Genomic DNA, 25,207 nt, shown 5'->3' with positions numbered 1-25,207 from the left:
TTGGAACGCTTGCCAATATTTACTAAACTACACCGCGCAACTTCTCAGACGTCGAAACCGTGAGAATTTTAAACCTGAACTATAAAGTTCTTCAGCAGTATTTACATTATGACTGCGTGCTTCTGTGGCACGGATCATCTAAAGCATGCTAGGAAGCTACGGTAGCATTGGACACTACGGAAATCATGTTACATAAACTGTGCCACGGATCACTTATTAACATTGATAGTGTGTCCTGTAGACACATCTAGAGGTATGTTTCTACGATTCAGAGGTCAGCATTTCAAATGATAAGCACATGATGATGCCCACGTTTCATTCAGTGTTAGTTAAGACAAGGCAATTTTGACAGATTAGTAACTTCCATCATATGTTGGTACTGGAATTTCATTATTCACTATCACTGAGTATGGCGCTATTTTAGCGTGTATGTGAACCAATCAGATCTCCAAATTGTTGTTACGTGATTCAATAGTCGAGGACAGCAGAAGATCGCAAGTGACAAGTTGTGAAAGTGTTTCAGAGAGTAGAGTAGTTGTACAAGAAGGGAATCACTAAGTAGCTTACGTTGAATGGATGTGTGCCTGTGTTTGCATGTGCAGCTGTCATTTTAATTACGACATATCATTAACTTTGTAAGCTATAAAACGGTTGCATTTGTCTACATGACAAAATGTCGGGACAAGGAACGCAACGAGTCCGAAAATCTTCACCCAGCTCATCATCAAAGCAGGGTCCAATGCGAGCAACATTACCAATGTCTTCGTTGTTACGACAGGGCAGTAATTTAAGAAAAAGTAAAAGTAACAGCCCTACTCTGTCTCCAACGTCTGCTTGGAAAACTGTGATTTCACCGGACGGTTCATTATCGGGTCAGAGAAGCCCAGGATCGTTGAGTTACAAAGGTAGCGGAACTTTATTCGACTGTCGAAATAATACAGTTTCATAATTATAGTACTCCCGTTGCATTTTAGACAATGTATTATAGAAATTAATCATTTGTCCGTATTTTTACGCTGATTATTTAATAAGTATTAGTTAATTCGTGTTGTCGCTCATGACCGAAACAAAGAAGGCGTATGGAACCGATTATTTAATTTGCTTAGACAATATTCCTTTGTTTCTAGAAACCATTCCTGTGCAGTTTTTTTAGCCCGTACTTTAAGGTGAATTACAGTAAAACGTAAATGACAGTCTGTACAGTATCCTAAACATGCATGCATGCTGCACATTGTACAGGCAGAAAATGATTAGTATGGGATTTTGAAATGTGCTATTTGCCTTGCTTTGATTATTTCAGCAAAATCAAAAACACTAAACGCTCGATCTAGTAACAGTTTCAGTTGTAGCAATGTGATCCGTCGTACAGCCTCCTTGGATACAATTTATCTGAAGGGACAGTGGCCAAGAGAGAAGATTCCTATGTACTGTGGGCGTTTACTGGTTGACAAATCAACACAGGTTAGTTGAGAGCATTGTTTTTTCAGGTCTGCATTAACACTGTGTGAAGATAGTATTTGTACAGAAATATCCAGTGAGGTTGATTCACATTTTTTTTCTTTTTTGTGAAAAGTTAAGAATTCCAACTAGTGTTGAAAAGATATACTTTTATTTCCAGACAGAGGAATGGACAAGTGAACAAAGGAAGTCACATCGGTATCAAGACTCTAGTGGAAATGAAGATAAATTGGAAAAGTATATTCGACATAGGTGTGTTATATCTTTCAGTAGATTATTTACACTATTTATTAAATTGCACTGTGTTATGACATTTGCTTGCATAGTGTGAACAGCTGATTTAGACCCTTCACAAACAGCACATGATGAATATTACTCTCTTGGCATCACTGTTTCTTTTGAATTTTTTTTATTATTATTTTATACTGGGATATATTAACTGCTCATATTATCAGAATGAAGATTGTTGTCTGGACCTGGAAACATATGTTGTCCTGATAGGTCAATGTTAACTCTGAAACACAGCTTACAGAAGGTATCAGTTGATCTGTCTTGTCTCATAGTAGTGAATGCAGTCTGACATGGTTATCGTGCATTTCTATAGCTTTTCATATTGACAGGCTTGTGATAGCTGTGCATGTTGTATTGATTCTCGAAAGTAGATTGAGGTGCTTGCAGAAGTAAAGGGCCAGAATAATTTTGACAGTAGTTTAAATTATACAGCCAGAAGTAGATGCTTTCCATGCTTCATTGCACACCAAGCACTGTTTAACGTATCATTGGTCCTAAGACATGAGAAGTCTAGCCAAGCCAAGTATAACAAAAGCCAAATTAAGACAGAAAACTAATAAAACTTTTAAAAAAAACTAAAAACAAATGAAACTGAAATGAGGTTATAGCCATAATGAACTAACCTAGCATGACATTACCAAATTAGGTGTTAGTATTGGGGCAGACCAACCTTGTGCCATAAAAAACACTATAATTAGTAATAAGAAGATGGCTGTCTTCTAGGTTGTAGCACTGTGTAGTTTGGTAGAATTTTCCCTGAATTTTCAGAGGTCCTTGCCTCCTTCATCACCCTGATTTCACACTAATTTCAGTTAACTTTGAGGTTGTGGTGTCATGCCTTCAGGATGCAGAACAACTCTCACAGAGCACTATGCCCCCCTCCCCCAAAGTTATTATTTCTGTGAAACAAAAGTAAATTTTACACCTTTAGAAGACTTCAAGGTTGGCTGCTGTGTTTAGCAGCCCTCACTGAGGAACAGAAGATAAAAGAATAAAGCCTTTTGCAACTTTTAAAATCTCTTTCTTACTCTGTAATATATGAGACAGTGATCAGTATAGTATGTATATTATTTCTGTTAATTTCTTATGAGTGGTGGTTGGAGATTATTTAGGGTCTTGGCTAATGATGTATTTCAGTATTAGCTATTTTGAACCGCATGGTTTTACTTTCATGGAACTAGACATGGCTGTCTTCATACACACCATTGTTAGAACCTCACATCCTTCCTTTAAGAATTTTTATTTCTTTAAGAGGAGTAAACCTATAAAATATTTGAACAGTTAACTCATTTTATCATTTCTTTTCTGGTTTAGTCCTAAAAAAGGCTTTTGTAAACCTTGTTGTCTCACAGTAAAACAAATAAATCTGCCCATAAAAAAATTATAAGAAACCTCAGTGAAGATGCTAAACTTCATTAGATCTGTTTATTATTGCGAAATTTTCACAATACAAAGTTATGTTAACACATTGCATTGGTTTCTCCCATTATAATTTATGCTGTATCCACTCCATTTGGTTTTGAATATGGTCATCTATCAAACCAGTGACAAAATTAAACATTAAGTAATTCTTTGCTTTCTTGTCATTTGATAATTGATCCTATGTTAACATGTTAAGATACACATTACTGTTAAACTTGTATTATTGGTGCTCAAAATGAACAACACTAAAGATACACTATACCCAATGTTTAACCCCACGTCCTAATGATGCCATGGACTTTGTCAACCCAGATGTATCTTTTTAAATATCCACAGAGAATTCAGAAGATAAGCACTGCATTGTTTATTTTTTGTTATATTTACTCGTGTAACATACTAGGAAACAATTTGTTTACATATAGCTGATTGCTTATAGTGATGGATATTACGTAGTTGATTTTGGATAGTGCCTGATGTGAACACATTCCTGTCTCTTTTTCTAGAGGTCATGGGTCTGGTCTTGAGACTGACTGTTTACTGGTGCTTCCTTCAGTCAAATGCTAATGTATTACCATAAAATAGACATAACTACTTCACTGTTGATTGCCATTATTAATTTTAATGCTACCTGCCTCAATATACCGACTAGTCTTTGCGTTGAATGGCCAGGGTTCCGTTTCAAGCAGGAGTGGGAATTTTTCTCATCTCCACTGCATCCAGACCAGCTTTGAGGTTTACAGGGTCACCCAGCCTCCAATCTAATACCAGTAGCTCTTTCTCTGGGGGCAAATCAGCTGGGATGTATTCCTGACCATGCTTCTCCCTGTCAGCTATTCCTTTTTATCTAACCTATGCTGTTTTTGACGTAAATACGTCTATATTGAAGGGTGATTCGGCAAAAAAGGGAAACGAAAAAGTGTAACCTGGTTACCTAGGAAACGTCGTGTTTACTCGGCATTATTGTTACCTAGGAAACGTCATCTGTTTACTCGGTATTGTTGTTACCTAGGAAACGTCATCTGTTTACTCAGCACTGTTGTTACCTAGGAAACGTTTCATTACTCGGCATTAGGAAACGTCATCTGTTTACTTGGCATTGTTGTTATCTATAAAACATTACATTACATTACCTTACATTACATTACCTTACCTTACATTACCTTACCTTACATTACCTTACATTTCATTACATTACTTTACATTACATTCAGCTACCACAGACCCAGCTTAAGCGTAATTAATTCAAGTTGAATAAGCAATGTCTTAAACAAACTTATCTCAATTGTAAAACATGTTTAAAGGAAATATTTAGAATAAAGCCAAAATATAAACTTCCTTTCCGTATAAACGTATTTACGTCAAATTCTCCGGAACCGTGGTTCCACTGACAACTTTTTATATTTCATACTGTATCCACAAGCTTTTAACAGCTTCCTTTCACAATGGAAAATCTCTAAGTCTATTTCTGCGTGTGAAAAGTATATATTTCATGTAGTGATGTATCTGATTTTGGAAATATATTGTCTATACAAAGATTCCACAATTTTCAAGGACAAGTCCCCACACAGAATTTCAAGACGTACATCTAGTGCTAAGGTTGATCCTATAGAAAGTCTTTTGGTATTGCTGATGTTTGGAATTCAAAATGTTTGTTGGATATCCTCCAGTACCATAAAAAACTTAATAAAAACAGCTGGTTTAAAAGATAATGGATGTGATGTACAGACAGACATCTGAAATCTGTGTTGATAATGTTTTGTGTTTTATTTTACAACATGCTGACACCTCTAACACAAGTCATAAATTTTTATCAATTTTTTTAAAAAATTGTATAGATTTGTTTGCAAGTATGTTACTATGAGAAGTCAGTAGACACAGGAAATCTGTAATTACATGTGTAAAAAATGTTACAGCATTTACTAGCTTCCCTTAACCCATCGCCTTACCACTTTTACTGTGTGAAGTGATAATTTTAATTTCTGACCATATGTTTGTCACTAATTCAAGATGAAAGTCAACTTCATAGAAAATCTGTAAAGTACAAAGATTCTTACAGATGTTGTTTCTTTCTGTGACTTATACAAGGAACTGTAACTGGTAAATAAGAGGAATAGAAGTTCTTTCTGAGGTCATCAGAGTTGTTTCTGAGAACCAGAGTTGGTCATGCAATCTTTTCACAAATCTTTAAACCTGCTGTCTTGGATTTTGCAAGAATAGGCTGTCTTAGGAAGTCTTGCATTATCCATCTAATTTATATGTATTATTCGCTGTAGTATCCATGATCTGTTCTGTGGTATGTGGAGTGGGCGGAACAAGAGTACAGATTTCATCATGTTTCTCCGAATGTGAGGTGCGTATTGTTTGGGTATCATTTAAAAGGATGGTTTGTCAAGGAATAGCCCACTTTCTTTATGGAACCTGAAGGTTTATTATCGTGTTCACAAAAGCCTGCCAGCTGACTGTCCCGAGCAGGCTGCATCCATTTTGCTCCATCACTTCCTCTCTTCCTAAGGTTCATCTTAATGTTATCATTCCACCTATGCCTAGGTCTTGCCAGCAGTCTCCTTCCTTCAGGTTTCCCAACCAATACTCTGTTTTATCACTGATTTTATTATATGTTTGTTGTTTGACATTGTCATAAAAATTAGCAACTTCTGGAAGGAATTTCATGTGTTTGTCTTTTAACAGTGTTCTTTATACATGTACAGGTTGCAGAGATCAAACAAGGAAAGTCCCAGTAGCCGAGAGCGAACAGCTGCATTTGGTCTGATTCTTCAGTCCATTGCCACGACACCGACGTCTACGTCCATACCTCCATCTGCTCTGATTGTTCAAACTGGAGGTGAATCGCAACACAGTGCAGTGTTCTTGCCAAGCACTGGCACAAACACCCCTTCTTCATCTAGTTCTTCAGCCACTGCCATAGGTGGGTTACTGTTCTCACAGAATTGCAGTAGTCTTATGAGTTTGAAATCCAGCGGTTAAAAACCAGGTTTGTGAGATTTGAGGTTTTCATAGCAACGAATGTGAAGATGGCTGTCCTCTGGGGGGTGGCAGTGTGTAGTCTCATAGATATTGACTGATGCTTCAGAATAATTTACTCTCTCAATTATCAGGATTTATCACCCTGATGATGGTGGTAGTAAACTTCTTGTGAATGTCAGTATCTACCAGACTACATGGTGCTACGTTCTGAATATTATTTTAATTTTTGCTTGAGTGCATTATTCTTACAGCTATGTCAAGTATTTTTTAACAGGATATCATAAATTGTTTTTGAGGTTATTTTTCTGGTGCCAGGATAAAGGGGTATAAGTTAAAAGAGTTACAGCCAAAATGTAATTGCTGCTTTATGTATCATATTACCTGCAGTGTAAGAAAATTATTGCTTTATAGCCTTTAGGACATGTGTATATTGTTTCGTCATATTTTGTAAATTAATAACAAATCAGTACACCAGATTTGTCCTGAGGTGTCCAGTTTGAATTTCTGTTAAGGATACCAATTTTCCTGACATGATATTCTTCTGTCATGTCCTGGGATAATACCTTGAACTAGGCTGTCAGCTTTCTTCTAAATATTTCCTGACTTGCGTCAATCGTTTTTTATTATTTGTTTCTGGTTTATTCAACAGGGCTTTCCGTGTCTAGATTATGTAGCATATGACACTAGGATGGTTAATGAGTAATGAATTGGAATGATGTGGAAAGAAGGGATTGTGGCCCATTTAATGGTATTATGCCAACAGTTGTCTGGGGGGACTGAGGGAAATCATGAAAGACCTCAGTCAAGATAACCAGTTTTTTGGCTGAGGTTTTAACCTGGGACACCCCCGATATGAAGCAGAAGTGCTGTCTGCATTTTTCCTACAGCTGAGCCACTTTTACTGAATGTTGTATTCCTCCCTTGTATTCTTTGTAATTGTTATTTCAGGTGCTGGGACACCTCACTGTAAAGCAGTCCCAGTGAACATTCCAGTGAAGCCATTGGTGCCTCGACCTCCCATGAGGAACTCGATAGAAGGACTTAACCAGGAGATAGAGAGGCTGGTGCTCAAAGCAGGTGGAGCTCAAGACACTGAAAGAGAAGAAGAGAAGGTGAGAATATACATTTCTTGTTAAATTGGTTTTATAATGTTGTAGGATGACTGCTAACCCATTGAAACCATAAGCTAGTTCAGTCCAATCTACTTTCCTTATAACTTGTATCTGTAAGATTAATCTTAATGTTATACTGTTAGTTGTCTGTTGTAGTTTCCTGCAATTTATCTGTTTTATCTAGAAATATCGATCTGAAATGTAAAAGCTTTTGAGTTCCCATATACTATATTATATTTCAAGAGCAGTAAATAGACTAAGGAATATAATCTTCAGGGCAATAAAGGTAAGAGTTTCCAGTTTATGAGATCACCTCTGTTATTCTGAGATATTCTGAAACCAAAGTGTGAAGGGATGCTTTGTAGTTTAGAAGATTATATCTTCCTGTAACTACGTTTAAGAACTGCTAATCCATAATCCTGTTATAGTTCCAGACATACCAGGCTACACCTGAGGGCCACCGTGCACCTCTGGCTGATCTTCTTAGGTCCACTCGCTCAGTCAATACTCAGACACCAGCTGGAGGAGATTTCACTGGAAGCTCACAGTCTTCAGGTGAAGTGTTATAACTTTAAATATGTAGACACACTTCTGGTAGAAGTTTCCTGATGTGAGTTTACTCATCGCCCTGATGATGGAGGCAGCAAGCACATGTAACAAGACTATCTGAATGGAATTTTGTAAGGAGATGGTGCATTTTTAGTGTGCTTTGACAGACATCAGTGAAGCAGTAAAGTAAAGTTTGTCCCGCTACGTGCCGTGTAGGCGCTTGGGGTGAGTGGAGGTATAGCTCCTCTCTTTCTTGACCTCAGCACTAGATGGAGGTGAGTGGTCGGCATCACGCCCCGGCCGATCAGTGAAGCAGTGTTTCGTCAAATAGAAATGTTTGTTTTTACCTTAGGTTAAGGATTGTAATTAAATCCTTATGGTTGGTAGATATATGAAATTCAGAGTAATTTAGTATGTACTAATTTGGTTGCTGTACGGTATTGTCAGAGTGATACCAAAATTGTTGTTTTAACTTTATTTCTCTTTCCCTTAGGACCTCCATCTCGTGAATCAGTTTCCCCTCTCATTCCTGGTGTAATGGATATTTCTAGACCTCCAAGTGATCTACAGGGTACGTATACAATAATTTTCCAAGCTGTGCCTATGTTCAGTTCAGAGTACGAATGATACAATAGGAGTAATTTAGGAGTATCAAATGAACTGCTGTATTTCCAATTTTAAACATCAGGTTATTGTAAATGATAATGAGCAAGCTTTCGTGAGGTTTGTTACTTCCCTATGCTATGCCTACAACTGTGATTCTCTTGGTCTACGTATATATTTGCCAGCATAAAAGTCGCTGTATTAACCGAAGATGGCTGTCTTCTGAGTTGTAGCATTGTGTAGTCTGGTAGAAGTTTACTGACGTTTCAGAGATGCTTGCTGCCTCCATCAGGGCGATGAGGGCAGGATCAGGGCAATTGAGGCAGCAAGTACCTCTGAAATGTCAGTAAACTTCTAAAAGACTTCTTTATTATGCTGTATCCTTTACAGGAGGTTGGTAACATATTATGAACAGGATCCTTCCATCCTTTTCTCGGACTGGGACCTGTTCATATATGTTTTTTAGGTAGGTGATACAGAAGTGGTTTGCCATTGCCTTCTTCTGTGTGTATGGAGTAATTGTCGGGATGCCACGGAGAAACCGGGGATGCACCAGAGGAAAACTCCGTGTTGCCTAGACCACGGCCTTGCCCAACACAAGTTATAAATTTGGGCACCGCCGGGAATTGAACCCAGAAGAGAGCCATCATCATACTCACTGCTGTGAGATCCTCAAATCTTACCTTGTTAATTGTTCTGTTGAAACTTGACATTTTCTCTTTATAAAAAATGACTACAGTAATGGCAAAACACAAGATTGATGAGTAGCCTGTGAGAATTGCCTCATTAACATCTGAAACCATGACACAAATTTATTAGATTTAACATATACTTAGTGTGTTTTCTTGCCACTCCCTAAAATGTTTTATGTATATAGGTGGCAGCAGGGGGTCTTCTCCTGACCAAGAGACTGGCAAACTGGGGACTTCACCGCACATTAACAAGTTCCTTGCCAGGGAGCCACCTGATGGATGTGAAAAGGTTAATTTAAAGTTTGTGGAGGACACCAGGTAATTCTAATTATTGGATGGTGTTCGCATAATTTTAAGCAGTGGTCTTTCTGTTTGAGGTCAGTAAGTTTCTTTACATATTCTGAAGGTATGTTTTGGATTTCAGGAGACCAATGATAGACTTGAGCAAATTGGACTACTGCCCTTTGAAGCCTTGTGTGGCATTTCAGTTAAAACCAAGTCTTGGGTCAGCATTCCTCCCACTTCAGCAAACAACCCGGATGATGATGGACGAAGCCAGTGGGACGACTAATGGAGGGGTGAGTTGCACCTCTGCAGCTGTTGACACTCCCAGTAGTAATAATGTACAACTGATACCACCGTTAGTGCCACAACTTCAGGGAACGGGCGTCAACAATTCTGCCACCCACACACCCACCCACTGCAGCACTGACCACAATAATGACCATGCAGGGATATAATAGTAATCATTTATAACCAATTATCATAAAGTACTGTTCTATTGCTGGATGTGTCTTTCCTATTCTAGCTTCGTTCGCTTCTTGATATGAAATTATGTCTTAGTGTGTTACAAAGGCAACATAGTTTCCCTTTTAAAATTGTTTTTACTGTTCAAATGAAATGCACCAAGACCACCTTAGCAATCTGATTTTGCACAGTTCACGTGGTATTCTGTAGACTTCCGTACCTTCACCTCCGTGTCACTTTTCATAATGTGTAATACTAGATCTGATGGCCGTGTTCGTAGAAATTAGCACATACTGGAGAAATAACAGAAAAGTGTGAGAACACGAAAGCTAGAATGTAAAGAGACTTTCAGCAGTTATAAATACTAAATTGTTTATTTCATTTCTGATTACAGAATTGACAAAACAGTAGTCCAGATGCATTCATGTTTACAGATAACGTCATTGTGCTTAACCCTCACATGACACAAGCTGATTATTCTCATTTCCAGACACAGTATGCTCTGTGAATGTTGCGAAACGCGCTGCATAACATTACAGTTCTTCTTCCTCTCAAACTTGTTTTGTGTCAGCTTTGTTTCAGTATGTTTTAAGTGTATTATCCTTAACAGTTTACATATTGAATGTCATATTAATGCATTTGTTGTAGACAGTGAAAGTTATTCTTCTTTGTACATCGGTGATAAAAAAGACTTACGGGATAATTTGGCATTAGATGCCATATAATATAAAATGGTAACTCAGCCATAAATTCAAAGCCAAAACAGAATATATATAAAATATATTTTATTTAGTATTGATTATTTTATTTACTAACAAGTTTGCTAGATTTTCCTGAGGTCAGCAACCAGTATTGTAATAAATAGGATTAATTTACTGGTGGATTTCTTGTGCTGCCAGGTTCCAGATTCTCCTGTTTCCCTTAATTTTATATTCCAGTAATACACAGGTCTTTTCCTTCCTGTTTTGTGACCACTATTGGTGCAGCTAGGTGAGGGGTGTTTTTTAAGGAGAGCCTAGCTGTTGGCTGAGCTGGGATATTATAAGCAAAGTATTTTACAAAATATAAAGTACAGCAGACTCCTGATCGTCAGTGGCAGATTAACTTGGTTGCAGATTTACTGGAGTCTGCCTAGTTTAAACTGAATTAAAAAAAATTAATTTAGGAAATCTGTTGTAAAAGTTAGAACTTTTAAAAAGAAAATAATAAAGTGATTTTATTTAACATATTAACATAAATCAGTTGTTAAAACCTGAATTTTATGACAGAACATTATTGCTATTTGTTGAAATCCTTTTTGATGGTTGGTATGTTCTGTATTAAATTTTATATAAAATCCTTTCTGTTATTAGTAAATCTTTAAAAATGCAAGTAGTGTATATCTGTAAATAAACTTACGTATCTGTTACATTAGCTTGTTTTGCTTTTATTTTTGTGGATTATCTGAGGTTCTGATTATCCAGGAAAATATATGTTCCAATCAATGTAGATAATCAGGAGTCTACTGTATACTGAATGGTTTAGAAGCATATAATATATAAATAGTGATGACTGGAAAGGGAGGCGACAAGGAGCTGGGTTATGAGTTAGCAGTCATTACTTGAAATTGAAAGTAAAAATAACCAGTATGGTAATTGCTTAATAGAATAAGTTTATGTGTTAATTTGTTATTGCTAGTGTTTTAACAGCAGTTAGGATTTAACTTCAAATGGAGGGTAACTCTGTAACTGGTCAAAAGGCGTGGAGTGAAGTTTAGGAATTGTACGCAGTCATTTCAGGTCGAGGAAAATGCAGTTTGCAGCACATATTTTGGTACCTGAACAAAGAACAGACTCTGAATATTTCACTTTCTATTTCTTGTATGATACTGGTAACTCAATTTCCCAGATACACAATCCTCAACATTTGCCACATGTTTTTGTGTAGCTCAGTTTTCTTTATTTACCTGTAACAGAATCAGGATGGAAATGGATCAAGTACAAAAGTTCTTATAAGGCTGATTGTTTGCATTTGTATGGCAGTACAGTACATGTGTAAAGTAAATGATTACTGAACCCAAGAATATGGATTCTTTTAGAACCTGAAGATGCTGTCAGGGTGTTTGTTAATATGTATTTTATCATCCATAGACCATGGTTGGTGTGTTTGTTGTGATTGCCATTTGCTCCCCCCCCCCCCCCCCCAAATGTTGTATGTAAACAAAGAGAAAGGCTGTAAATTCAGTACTTTGTGGCTTTTCTGTTTTTAGGTTGGAAATGAAATTTTGAGAACTGTTCTCAAGCTTGGATATTTGGGTACAGTATCGAAACACTCTTGTCTGATTTCATGAGCTGTGAGTTGCAAGAAAATTGTTTAGACCTCATTATTCATGATTTATGTGTAGTGTGGATAAGCCACTTAGTCATGTCTTGCAATAGGTAAAGTATGAAATTCTATTTGCAGTTATTTCTGTTTGTAGCCTGTATCTTAAACTTGCAACTTGCATTCTTCACTTTTATAGAAAAGAATGTTTTTTTATTCACAGATTCTTCATATGGCTCTTGCCTGTAATGAAAATCATAAAGCCAGTAAAATTACCTGTCAGTACAAAACCGTTTGTTTCTTGTAGGAAATAAGATGTATAGAGTGGCAAATGGCCGTGATCATATATAGCCATTTTTATAAGGAAAAATTTAAAATAACGGGACAAAGCTTTGGAAATGTATATGGCACTTCAAATGTAGTTGGTTTGGAAATTAACTCACACCTCATGGGTTTAAGACTCAATAAGGGGGATTTCCCTATCATAATAACAATAGCCTTTGTGTTTCATAGGCGTTTTACATGAGTACATTAAAGAACAGTATAATTCCTCTTGACTCGGACTCAGCTCTTAACTGCCCTTGCTTCTTCGTTGGAATAACATGATTTTTTAATCATCTGGGAAGGCATTTATCAGTTATTGTTCATAGTAAATACTGAAGTAAAAAATTACTCCAAGCCTTAAGTTATTTCTTCTTTGGAAATAAAACATTAGTCATTGCTGTTGAAATTTTGCAGCTCTGTTAATTATAATGCTTGAAGTTGTCAACTAAACAATAAGAAACTTAAAAGTAGTGGGCCCTCACAAAGAATATAGTTTCCCTTTTCCGTCCCTTATCCGATCAATTATATAAATGTAAATTTAAAAAATGTACAAGAAAGAGAAAAAGGAATCCCTTGATAACACTTAGAGCAAGCGTAAAACAAAAATCCTTTGATTTTTACTCTTAATCTTTGCAGGATTTAACTTTATGTTAATAAAGGAAAGTACTACATTGTAAAATGTTATTTTGTAGGAAGGGTCTGAAAGGTGAACAAAAATGAAAAGAAAGACAGCTTCAGCAATGAACAACTGTAGGAGAGCAGTAATATATGCCATGCTTTGGGGTTCAGATTCATAATTCAACATACTCTTATACCTGTTCAAAAATCATGAGAACCAACATGCAGAGTTAACAAAATTTGGTATAATCAAAATTTAAATGTGTTAAAATAGCATGAGCTTACTGTCACCAACAGATATTTATCCTTGTTTTTCCTTATTTTGTTTCATATATTGTTTTTATAACATTTAATGAATTTTTCAAGTGGAAGAAAACATTGAAAAACACATGGAGCATAAAGTGTAAAATGTGAAATTATAAAACAGGTATGCAGAAACATGATACAGCATTTAAATTTTATGTGCCTGTGTTTCAGTGCATTTGTCAAATATGAAGTAACATTTATTGGCCAAGCTCATTTATATGAAGACTGTTAGGCTTTCTATTTTCATGTTTGTTATAAATTGTCATCTTCATCTTCTTCTATGGCTCTCCGGTCCGTATTTGGTCCATGGCCTCCTCAATTCTCCTCTTCCATTCGGTCCTCTGTTAGGTCCGTCTGTCCGAGGCTTTGATCGAGGTTTCGAAACATCTTCCTTCTTACGGTGCGAGGTTGTTAGCCTTGCGACCAACCCCCAACTTGGAGGACCAGGGTACCTGTCTCCCCCTTGACCAATCTGGCTAGGGAGACCCTACCAGTAGCTATGCGACCGCCAGCATTGCTCTTGGGGTCACTGAGGTACTCGAACCCTACCACCACGACAAGGTGCAAAGTTGTCATCTTAGTGAAGACATTTGTTGATATTCCTGGCCATATACCATACTTCTTGTAATATGATATTATATTTGAGAAGTAAAATTGCTTTTACTACTATTATAGGATGTGTGATAGCAACAGATAGTAGGTTGATGAAAGTAGTAACATATATCAGGAGATTCATTGTGAAGGTTTGAAATTTAATGTGTGGTGTTCAGGTACATGATGAATCTGTGGCTGTAATGGTCACTGGATTATAGGTTTATATGTACTGTTTTCCCAGTTTGTTCATTGCATGAAGGTGAAAGGAGGAGGACAGCATTAATTTCTTGATACCTTGTGATCAGTTCAGTTTGGTTCTCTTGAGACGTGAATGAGAAAACACGAATGCATGACACCTGCAATCATACATTCCAATGACTTTCATTATGCAACTGCAAATCCTGAAGGTGTTTTAAAACCTTATTTATTTTGATCATTTTATATGAATTAATTCCCTCTTTTGCCACTGATGATGACCTCTTGAGGTCTAAACGTGTTTGGCACTAGTGTCATTTATAGTGTTAACAGTTTGTTTGCTTATTTTTATATTCTAATACACTACACGGTATGCAAAGTTTTAAGATAATTGGAATGTTGACTGTAGCTGTTATGCTGCGTAGTTTTCTGGCTTAGTGGTTTATATTTGCCAAGTATGATCTTGGTATTTAAGGAAAGGTAAAAATGTCACAAGCTTCTTGAATTGATGCCATCAGTTGTAATGTACTCAGGTAAATGTGTTCTTATCAACACAAAATATTACTTGTACTAGTTATTTGAAGGAAGTTTCACCATCCATATCTGCCACTTAACAATCAGATTATCATCCAGTTCAAATGAGTGGTAATTGAAATATGAACTGGTTTTTAAAAATGTATGTTTGCTTAAATATGCTCTGAAATACTGTTTTATCCCCAAAGCTCAAATTAGAGGAAATTTTTAGAGAGCTGCTGTGTTCAAAAAGTGATTGTTATACCTCATATTGAGACTGGATCATAATCAAAAAGAAATGACTGATTTACATATGGAAACAGATGGTTCGTGCTGATACTCATTTTTACATACTCTGATGAAAAATATATTCAATAATCAAGGCTTATGCTGCAGAAGAACTATTACAAGGTGCAATAGCAGTCTGAGTACATTTGAATATTTGAATGCAGGTGTTTAGGTGGAGATAAAAATGTGTAAATACTAGGAAGAAGATGATCTCTCAACATATTAACAAGTGTATGTGCATGTGTACATCATATGGTGTGTGTGTGTGTATGAAAGAAAGAAAGAGCATCGTGGTGTCACAGATAAAGTCAAATAAGAAATGGTGTAGCACTAGAAGTTATTCTTGGTATTATATTAGTAGACATTAAAAAAGCACTGACAAAGAAGTTTGACAGATGAAACAAAAATATGAATAGGGCAATGAATAAATCAATTTTTTTGTGGTATAAATTAATATTTGAAAATCTTAACAAAGAGTGAATGACAATATATCAATCAATATTACTAATTTTGTTATGTTGTGGACAAGCCACTTACAATAAGAGAGAATTGAGCTGACCCCTGCGTAATGGCATTTTATGCTTGTTCAGCTTTCATTTTTATTACATGGGGTTATTTTAAGTGAGGATTAGTTCACAACTCTGTGCTATATAATTTTTTGTATCCCTGTACAAATAAACAAAAAAAAAATATTGGAACAAGTCTCTTGCAATTTACTTAACCTATTTTGAAGGGTTATTATCCCACTCCAGTGTGCCTTATTAATTACTGAAATTTGCAAAATATAAAGTAAATTGATAATCATATTTTGTTTTGTTTTCCAAGGTTTGATCAACATGAGTCTGCCACATGGTATAAAAGTATTTCAGGAAATACATTTTTTTAATGTGAGTGCACCGCATATGTTCATTTATCATAAAAGTGTTAATATTAATCCTCATTAATATGTATATCAAGTGCTGGAAACTGTACTGTCACATATAAATATTGTATCTGCACAAAAGTAGACTCTTTTGTAACCATTATCTGTCATTATTTACCATGCTCGGATATCTTTGTGCAGATTATGGCAGTTTCAAGGTATAAGTATTTTACTGTCCTCTTCCTAATAATTCACCCATTACATAGGCCAAAGGGCCCCCACCACTTTTGTTACAGATCTTACTGGGTTAGGAATTACTACGAAATCGACGTTGTATTTTTGTTCAATTAGCCTGCTTATTAGGAGTGCCATTGATTTGTGTTACGGGCTGGAGATCAAGTTTCTGGTTCTCAGAAGAACCGCCATGAGGCGCTGCAGTCGGTCTCCCGCAAGCCAGACGCTTGTGTGCTGTCAGTCGTTTCTCCTGTGTGGTAGTAGGCGGGGTGGGCTTCTGGTAACGTGTACGGTGTTAAGGATATGAACGATTTTAGGAAATCTTATATTCCTTGAAAGAACAGTTCTTGATATCTTCCAATTCTTTTTATTAGAGTATTTGATTTACTTGCGTTATCAGCCATTTTGTGTTTATTAACATGCAATAATTCTGTGAAGTGCAACCAACACATTACCAAGAGGGGTTTGTCGGAAGTGTTTTGTGTTTGTGGTGTGCTATATTATATTGGGGCGAATTTTATTGCAGTTTTTTATGGTGTTTTTTAATCGAAGGGCTATGTGAACCTGATGAACAGATAAAAGTTCCGGTTGAATGAAACTGTGGGAAGGAGCGGATGAAGAATAGCTGTAAAGTCTCTTGCAAAATAGGTGAGTAAAGAAAGATCTAGGAGTATAAGTTGTGTCACGAAGAGAGAGTACTTTGCCTTGTGACGGGGGACTTTTGATTCCGGTCAGTTCGAATGTATTGCGACCATACTATAGTCAAGAAACTTGTTTTCCTTTCAAAGCAGTAAAATAATCGCGTAGCAGCGTGGATCAATGAAGGGGCCTTGGATACTGTGCGTGAGTGTGGGTTGATTTTTTAGGGCTTTGTTCGCTAGGATGCACTTAAGACATGGCAGTTTCTTGTTTTTGTGTCTCTCAGAACCAGTTTCGTTCAGATATAGACGAGCAGTACTTTCTTGTCTGTGCGTTGAAAACTGGTGCAAGACGACCTCTTAAATCCAAAATTATTCAGTAAGATAGATCACACTTTTGAAATGTTCTTGAAGTTAAAAAAAAAATCAAATGTTTTAATGTTATCGTAATAAGTGAGGCGTTTATTAACCCATTCATGCAAGTACGGAACTGCTAATCATTCCATTTTCGTTGTCAAGAACAACATATCTTCAGGGAAATGTTACTTACGATGTTAGATTTGATGTGCAAGATATAGCACTTCATGAAATTCGTATTTAATCATCCGTGTATTGGTTATTAACGTCGGCAACTAGTAGTTTTCGTAAAGTGGCTGTTTTTGATCCGGCGTGGCTGAAGAGAATCGCGATAGAAACACGTGTAGTCGACTTCGGCGTTCGAGGTGCGTGTCAGACATTCTATGAAGGAAAAAGAAAACGGCGAATAAGTTTGTACTGTACCTAATGATATTGTGTCGTACATCATTTAAAATTACCGTCAGCACTGACTGAGATTTTGAAATTTCACCGCATTTATTTGCAGACCGTTCTGCTTGGATAAAAATGCGTCATTGGTTGTAATTATTGTGAAGTGATTGTCAGTCTGTGGAAAGATGGACTTGATTTGATTGAACTTAGCACGTGGAACAGTACAAACAAGCATTGGTTGTTAATAGGATGTGTTAGTGCTTGGACAGTTTATCTCACAGACTTGGCTAGTCTGTTAATGATACACTCCTGAATTTAAACGGAAATCGGCTTTAGAAGTTTACAGCTAAGTGCTATTGACCTTACAACGTGAATTCGTTCCTTCATTTACGGTCAGTTAAATCCACCCATTTTCATTCAGAAGATCACATAATTTCTTTTTGAGACTGACTTATCTGTTACAGTTTGTAAGTTGTGGTATAACATTAGTAATTTTAAGGCTACACAGTTCGGCCCTTTTTGCTGTGTATAAATGTTTTTAGCGTTTACGAATTTGTAAAATTACTTGAATCTGTGCAGTATTTACTGATTTAAAAATTCTGCTTCTATTAAATTGTGAAAAAAATTAAATTATACCGATTTTAAACTGACGCTGTTAAACAGTTACAGTAAAAACCCAAAACCCGTTACTACCAGTTCTTGCTAGTAAAACAGCATAGTGCGAGAATAATTTTGTAACGAGTCTGTGGTTAAGAATCGACGTAAATTTTATTACAGTGCCATAAAAAAAGACCTTTCCAGAGATGTTGCGTTATATTCGTAACCGACTTCGTTAATTACTTATAACTCACCCCCCCCCCTTCTGTTTCTATTAAAGTTATCGAAAACCTGATAATAATGCATTTGTACGGGAAGCTTGTATCGAGAATATTAGTTCGGCTGTAACTTATATTTGTTTGATAGCTGTGCGGTGGTGGCACTCTTGCTTCTTACTCGAATAGTCGTGGGTTCGAATGTCATCCTGGCAGACATCTCCCCCCCCCCCCCAATCATTATCTTTGTCGTCATCTAGCAGTTAAAGGAGGTAAGCCACTTGTTGAGCTTTTTCTTGTCCAGGGTCACCTTAAAGGTCGTTTTCGAAACGATGTCCTGGCTTAGTGTTTGTGTGTACAACACAGAAATGAAGACAAGACCGAGGCACAGGCACTTTTTACATCAGTAAAGTGCTTCGTCTTGCGTAAGTACGTTTATAAAGAATGAACATGGCACTACTGATAGTTGAAATATCTTATTGAAGGAGTGACTCCATCATAATTCAATAGTGCGTCTTACAATAAACACAAATGGATTTGTTTAATGAACCACGGTAGGCCTGTAGTGCTATCATAATTATGCCTGACTTTCAGTACATAATACGATGTTTTTAATACAAGCTTAGCTCCGTGTAGTCCTTGAGTGGTCAGATTCGCGCTCCGGTAGCATCACCCCTGGGCAGAGTGCCCCCGTACCCATTGATTAGGAGGTTGGGTTCGACCCGGAGCCAGTCTGGATGCAGTGACGGAACAGTATTTGTCCCTGCCGTAAGTCGAACTCCGTTCCGTAGATAGTGACTGTACTGAGTGAGTTATTTCAGATCTGTTTTTGATGATTAACAGGCCTAATCGAATTGTCAGTTTCTGTTCACTATAATAGCCAAGCTTTGGCTTTCTTGAACCATGCACGTGGATCACATGACGTTTGACGTCAAAGTACTGATAACAGCGAGTCTCCACTACACGATAATACATTTCTGTTCAACGTAATGTAAAATTATAAAATTGGATCATTATTTTTGCTTTTCAGTCACTGTAGTTAAAAGTAATAACTGAAGATAAGTGTAAATAACGATGCACATGAATGGAAAGAATATTTTATTTTCTTAAAACAGCGATAAAACGTCATAGCTTGACAAAGGAGATGAATCGAATAATAATGTTTATTTTCTGCTCCAAATGATCTCTCCAGCAAAGTTTGGCCGTAGGACTTTTGAATCACTTTGTATATGTACTGCCATTCAGTTACATTCCGATGTGAACACGTTCTGGTCGGTGCACCCGCTGATGGTGCACAGCTGGTGATCTACACCTCGCAGGCGAAAATTCAGCCGTTCTTAGAAACAAGTCTCCTTGTCTAATAATTCTGAGAAGTGCATTGTTACAGGAGGAATGTAGTTTTTAAATACGAATTGGAGTGGCTGTGTGTTAGGTTATTTTATGTTTTCGCCCTCCGGTAGTATATAAATTCATTCCATACTCTCATATCCATTTGTTTTAATGTTTTTTTTTTCAATTTCCGCCTCAGCTTTCAACGTGGTTTTGAAATGAAAATTTTGTGTGCGATTCTCATCTGTTTTATCATATCAATGAACTGTAGGCTTGCAAATAACGAAGCTCCGTGTTACGAAATTTTCTCCAGACTCTTGTTACTTCTCATTTATAAGTCCAAATATTCTCCTGTATCTTAATTATTTTTTTAGTGTTCTGTCTGACGACAGGCCCATATGAACAGGATCCTTCATCCTTTTCTCGGACTGGGACCTGTTCATATACGTTCTTGGCAGATGATCCAGAAGTGGTTTGCCATTGCCTTCTTCTGTGTGTGAATGGAGTAATTGTTGGGATGCCACGGAGAAACCGGGGAAGCCCCCGGAGGAAAACTCCGTGTTGCCTAGACCCACGGCCTTGCCCAACACAAGTTATAAATTCGGGCACCGCCGGGAATCGAACCCGAGACCCCAGGATTACAAGGCCAGCGTTCTAACCGCTAGACCACCGTGGCTATATCTTAATTATAGGAGAACATAATTTGTGTCTGTGTGCAATGTAATAGTTCCGTTGCTTAGAATTGTCAAGTGGAATTTGTCCCGATGAAAATCTTGACCAGTGATAGTTCGAGTGTCCAAAGAACGCATTTTAAAAGCGTAGATGTTCACTTGGCCAATGAATTGCAGAGACAGCAAAGGCGAGTGAGATGTTTAATGACTAACGTTAAGTATCAGATCAGTTGTTTTGGACCTGAAGTACTTTTACACACAGGGAGTACGTGAAGTGAAACTTCATCGATGGATCTGAGATGAAAAGGCCGCGTGCCATTTAATATCCATATTGAGTTGATTCGAATTGCAATGAGTCTCTGTGTTATGTAAATGGCTGACGGTTTCCTGTGACATAATTTTTATCTTGTTTAGAACTTCATAAAGACGAGATGTCATTTAAAAAGAGAGGTCAAATATCAAAATGGGTGTCAAAGTGATTTCACGTGTTGACTAATGCATAGGTCAGAGAACGGAAACGTTTTCCATGAATTGATTTTTGCTGTCCGTCCTGCGAAATAATACAGTAGACGAAATTGTGGGTTTTTGGATTTAGAATGTTTGCAGTGTGGTGGTAGGCAGGCGGAATCTGATATACCATGTTCCACAGGTCAGATCCATGGAAATATTGGGCCATAATGGATCACAGTCACAAAATTGGAAACATAAAATAACGAGACACATCCATGGAAATAGGTCAGATGAAAGGTAACATAAATTATGTATCATATCCATGATGACAAAAAAATAACGGCTTACATCCAGGAAAGCATACCCTGAAGATGGTAGATGAAGTTTTCACCGAAATGTTGGGTAGCGTCATATTACCGAAAGTCGAAGTATTACGTAACAGAACCAGTGTTTGTTGATTTAAGCTTTTTTACGGTGAAGTTCCTCAAGTGATGTGTGATCTTATTTCTTGATACATTTTCGATTGATTAAAACTATATTTTTCTTCGATGTTACACAGACTCCGTTTCATACTGCTTGAAGTTTGCGACAACTGGCGGTAACACGAGCGTCTTTTGTTTTGTTGTTATTATTGATTACGTCAGAGATACCAGATGCATCATGTGCCCCTCCCTGTCTGGTTTTATGCAGCACAGCGTGACTCATCAGGTAATGTGGCCATCTTCTTGGTGTGCGGATAGACCGTCAATGAATTACGTAAGACCTCGTCAGTACCTCCTATCCCACACCTTGGTTTTCTGGATAGTGACTGGCTTCGGGCTGGACGACCGGGGTTCGGTCCCCGACGGGGTTGGAGGATTTTTACTCTGACCTCTGTGTCCAGACTGACTGTGGGGCCCACCCAGCCTCGTATCCAGTGGGCACCCCCATCTAGTGCCTAACAAATAGCAACAGAAGATCAACTCGTTCGTCTTGTTTCTATTGACGTCACCAAAGCTTACAAATATGGTGTTCGGGTCGCGTCGTAAATGGAACATTCTTTACCTAAAATAATTGCTAGTTATTTGATATGACGATATTGTTTTAATAGGAATTAACCATTTTCTCCTGTTATTTTAACTAACTCGTAAATTACATTTATTTTATTTGTTTTCACCTGTAATTTTAAACTCGTTCGAGAAAAAGTCATATAATTTTTTCACCATTTAAAACATGGTTTATCAGCCTCTTACATGCTTCGAACCGAATTAATTCATATCTACTCGCGGTACGCAGTTTGTTGAAACTTAATGACAATTTAATGTTTTAATATTTTCCGTCAAATCACAATTTTAATAAGATAATAAAATATAAAATATTTAAAATATCATTTCACGTTCCGCATCGAATGATCGATTTACAAATTATTAAAATTGTGATTTGACGGAAAATATTAAAATATTAACCTAATTCGCAATATGACGCAAATATACTACCTTAATGACAATTTATTAAAATAACAGGTTTGCGTCGCCTGTTGGTGATTATGATATTTTTCTATAACAGAATCAGTCATTAATGATGTATTTGATACGGTTTTTTCTTGTTAGAGTTAAGCTGCAGTGTTGCTCACACCGATATTTACTGTCAGATACTGAAGAATTTAATCCTTTAAAGCCCTGAAGTGTATGTCCCTCGTATTTCAGCAATCAATAACTCTTCACGTTGTATTTAGCGTATGTGTTTCGTATGATTTTCACTGTAAACAGGGATTATCTCCTTCAACAGTTTTGACTAGTCTATCTTTGTAATGTTGACGAGTTTTTGTTGTTGTTCTTTATGAGCCTGGCTTCAAAGGGCCAATATATTAGGATATAATGCCTACTTTTCGTAATATAGGATGGCACATTGACACGCTATTAAAATAATGCCCTCGGACAGCTCAGACATCGCAGACTGAGAACCCCTGATCTAAGACTGGACACCAATTACTATCCTAAATAGATTTTTGAGCGTCTATTCCGTTGCCACAAACTGCGGAAACCGGGCTTTGAATGAGACTGCTACAGCTGGTAGCCAATAGGAGGTCATCATTTCATCACCACTGTACAAACTACGGTCACGGTATGGTTATAGTAAATTAAATAACGCAGTATCATCCAATTACCTGAACATGCTTTACGAAAATTGTAGCCCACTTCCAGTCAGTGACTTCTTTTGCGTGCCTCCATATCCGTGATGATGGCTATCAAGATGTTGAAAACCGGACGCTCACGACAGTGTGGCTAATTCCCCCCACCCTCCACCCCCCACCCCCGGGCAAGTTGGTGTGGTCCACCGGAGAGTGAAAGAAGTTCGATGGGTGGAGGCTGCAACTTCTTACGTGGTTCATTTATAACCGTCTCTACTTGTTATTAATCTTTCTCTCCGAAAACTGTAATGGACGTTTTGCATTCGACGTCAGCCGAATTTTTTTTTCCAGTGGCGTCAGAAGCAAACTATGGTAGGATAGACGAATTACTCGTTTTACGAAGTGTGTGAGGGTCTTGAATATAGTTTCTTCCGCGAATATTCCTTAAACAAAAGGATAATTGTTTGTTCAATTTCAAGGCAGTTGCTTACCTGATATGGAAAGTACAGGCTGAGTCATAGTTAGGTTCCCAATTTAAAGAAATTATGACGGAAATGAAGAAAGCTGCAGTTTTAATGCGAAGCATATCATAACTAACTAACTATAGATGGCTTACCGAACCCGAAGGTTCATCACGGAATTAACCAAAGCCCTCCACCGGACCCTGTCCTGGGCAAACAAAATCCAGTCTCCTTCAACTCTTATCTCCCATAGATCCCGCCTGAGATTATCCTCCCATCTACGTCTAGGTCTCCCCAGAGGGCTCTTCCCCTCAGACTTCGAAGCTTATCATATTGGGGAAAATTTAAAATTTGCTTTTTTACAATTTAGTCTAAATTTTTTAAGTGTTCGATATGGTTGCTTGTAGTTCTTTTTTGTAATGATAATATAATTAATAATTCGTTCTTTTCACCTAACATGATTAGGGTGATTAAATCAATGAGAATGAGGTGGGAGGGACATGTAGCATGCATGGGGGACATTAGAAATGAGTCCCGAATTATGGTTGAAATGTCTGAAGAGACGATGCATATTAAAACCGATTTTAGGGAAATTTGGGTTTGGGGGTGAGAATTGGATTCAGATGGCTCAGATTACGGACCGGTGACAGTGGTCACGATAATGAAATATCCGATTTCGTGAAGTACGGAGAATTTACTGATTAAATGAGAGTAGGCTACTATTAGGTTCTCAAGGACTCTGAAGTTTAGTTCAGTTTGGTAAGGTTCATCATCGTGAAAATTTTTTTTAAAAAAAATCGTTAAACGAGTAGGCGCGGAGCGTGTCTGAACTAAACTGTATATTCGTGCGGTTTACCAATAATAGAACAAAGTTGAAAGTGTAATTAGATTATCCATCCAAATTTGGCGTGGTTTTTATTTATTTTTTTCTTTTTGCAGTGGATTATAAAAATAGTAAAATAAGTAAAATAGCCGGATTTTCTACACGTCCTGAAATTTCTGAGGCCGTTGTTATAAATATTTAGTTAAATATTGATTATATCGACGCTTTTTGACGTAAATACGTCTATAAGGAAGGGTCATTCGGCAAAAAAGTGGAACGAAAAAGTGTAACCTGGTTACTTAGGAAACATCACATTACCTTGCCTTACATTACATTACTTTACATTACACTCAGCTACCACAGACCCATCTTAAGCGTAACTAATTCAAGTTAAATAAGCAAAGTCTTAATCAAACTTATCTCAATTGTAAAGCGCGTATAAAGGAAATATTTAGAATAAAGCCAATATATAAACTTCCTTTCCGTCTAATTCTCCGGAACCGTGGTTCCACTGACAATTTTCTGGGCACGTAATAGTTGTAGATGTTAATAGATCTAAGTTCTGTATTTTATTCTTTTTGATTTTCAAACGAAGTTGGGCCATAGTAACCTCAAATGTATGTCTTAATATCTTTTATTCTTGTTCGTATAACGTGAATCCCAATGGAGTTCAGGGTGAGTTAAATATAAAAGTAGGTAAAAGGATTATTTGAGATGAAGTGTAGTATGTTCTTTATTGGTTTGTTTAATGACACTCTTTCAGGTAGCCATCAAGCAGTTACTTGCCGTCATACTTTTATTTTAGATTTTCAGCTTTATTCACAGCGGTGGAGATCGAACGTGGAACTTCTGAATTGTGAACCTGTAGATCAAATGTCAGACCTCGGGCGCGACCATTGACGTAATACAGGAAGAACTGTCTCTGAGTATGACATTCACGTAGAGACGGGTATGGAACTGTATATAAATAGCCCACACGTCAGACAATGGAATATGCACAGTGTACTCGGCAGTGTGATGAAACATTCAGGGTCACAAACTTTGTAAAATATTTGCCGTCATTGTCATCACA

The 25,207-nt window shown here is 37.2% G+C and overlaps 2 protein-coding genes across 9 annotated transcripts in view; both read left to right on the top strand.

Annotated features, from left to right (window-relative positions):
• The first annotated feature begins 261 nt into the window (after positions 1–261).
• Positions 262–14,480, top strand: LOC110826897 (protein FAM117B). Its single transcript, XM_087345686.1, has 9 exons — positions 262–905; positions 1,301–1,461; positions 1,619–1,710; positions 5,880–6,097; positions 7,105–7,268; positions 7,697–7,823; positions 8,311–8,388; positions 9,298–9,430; positions 9,537–14,480. Exons 1-9 carry the CDS (start codon positions 674–676, stop codon positions 9,850–9,852), a joined length of 1,521 nt encoding a protein of 506 aa, XP_087201812.1. The 5' UTR covers positions 262–673; the 3' UTR covers positions 9,853–14,480.
• A 1,840-nt stretch (positions 14,481–16,320) lies between these two features.
• rut (adenylate cyclase rutabaga) overlaps positions 16,321–25,207 on the top strand; it is a 137,079-nt gene continuing 128,192 nt past the window's right edge. For 6 of the 8 annotated variants that reach the window (XM_087345670.1, XM_087345668.1, XM_087345672.1 and 3 more), the window contains exon 1: positions 16,321–16,742. The gene's annotated coding sequence lies outside the window, so the exon portion shown is untranslated. The remainder of the gene's footprint in view (positions 16,743–25,207) is intronic. The other 2 variants (XM_087345675.1, XM_087345671.1) reach the window with 1 other exon arrangement.

The sequence above is a fragment of the Zootermopsis nevadensis genome, unplaced genomic scaffold (assembly GCF_977971745.1).
Source record: "Zootermopsis nevadensis isolate Lab colony 2312 unplaced genomic scaffold, Znev_1.0 Znev_ptg000009l, whole genome shotgun sequence".
NCBI classification, from domain to species: domain Eukaryota; kingdom Metazoa; phylum Arthropoda; class Insecta; order Blattodea; family Termopsidae; genus Zootermopsis; species Zootermopsis nevadensis.
The sequence above is the reverse complement of the archived record's forward strand: the minus strand, read 5'-3'. Positions and strand labels throughout refer to the sequence as shown.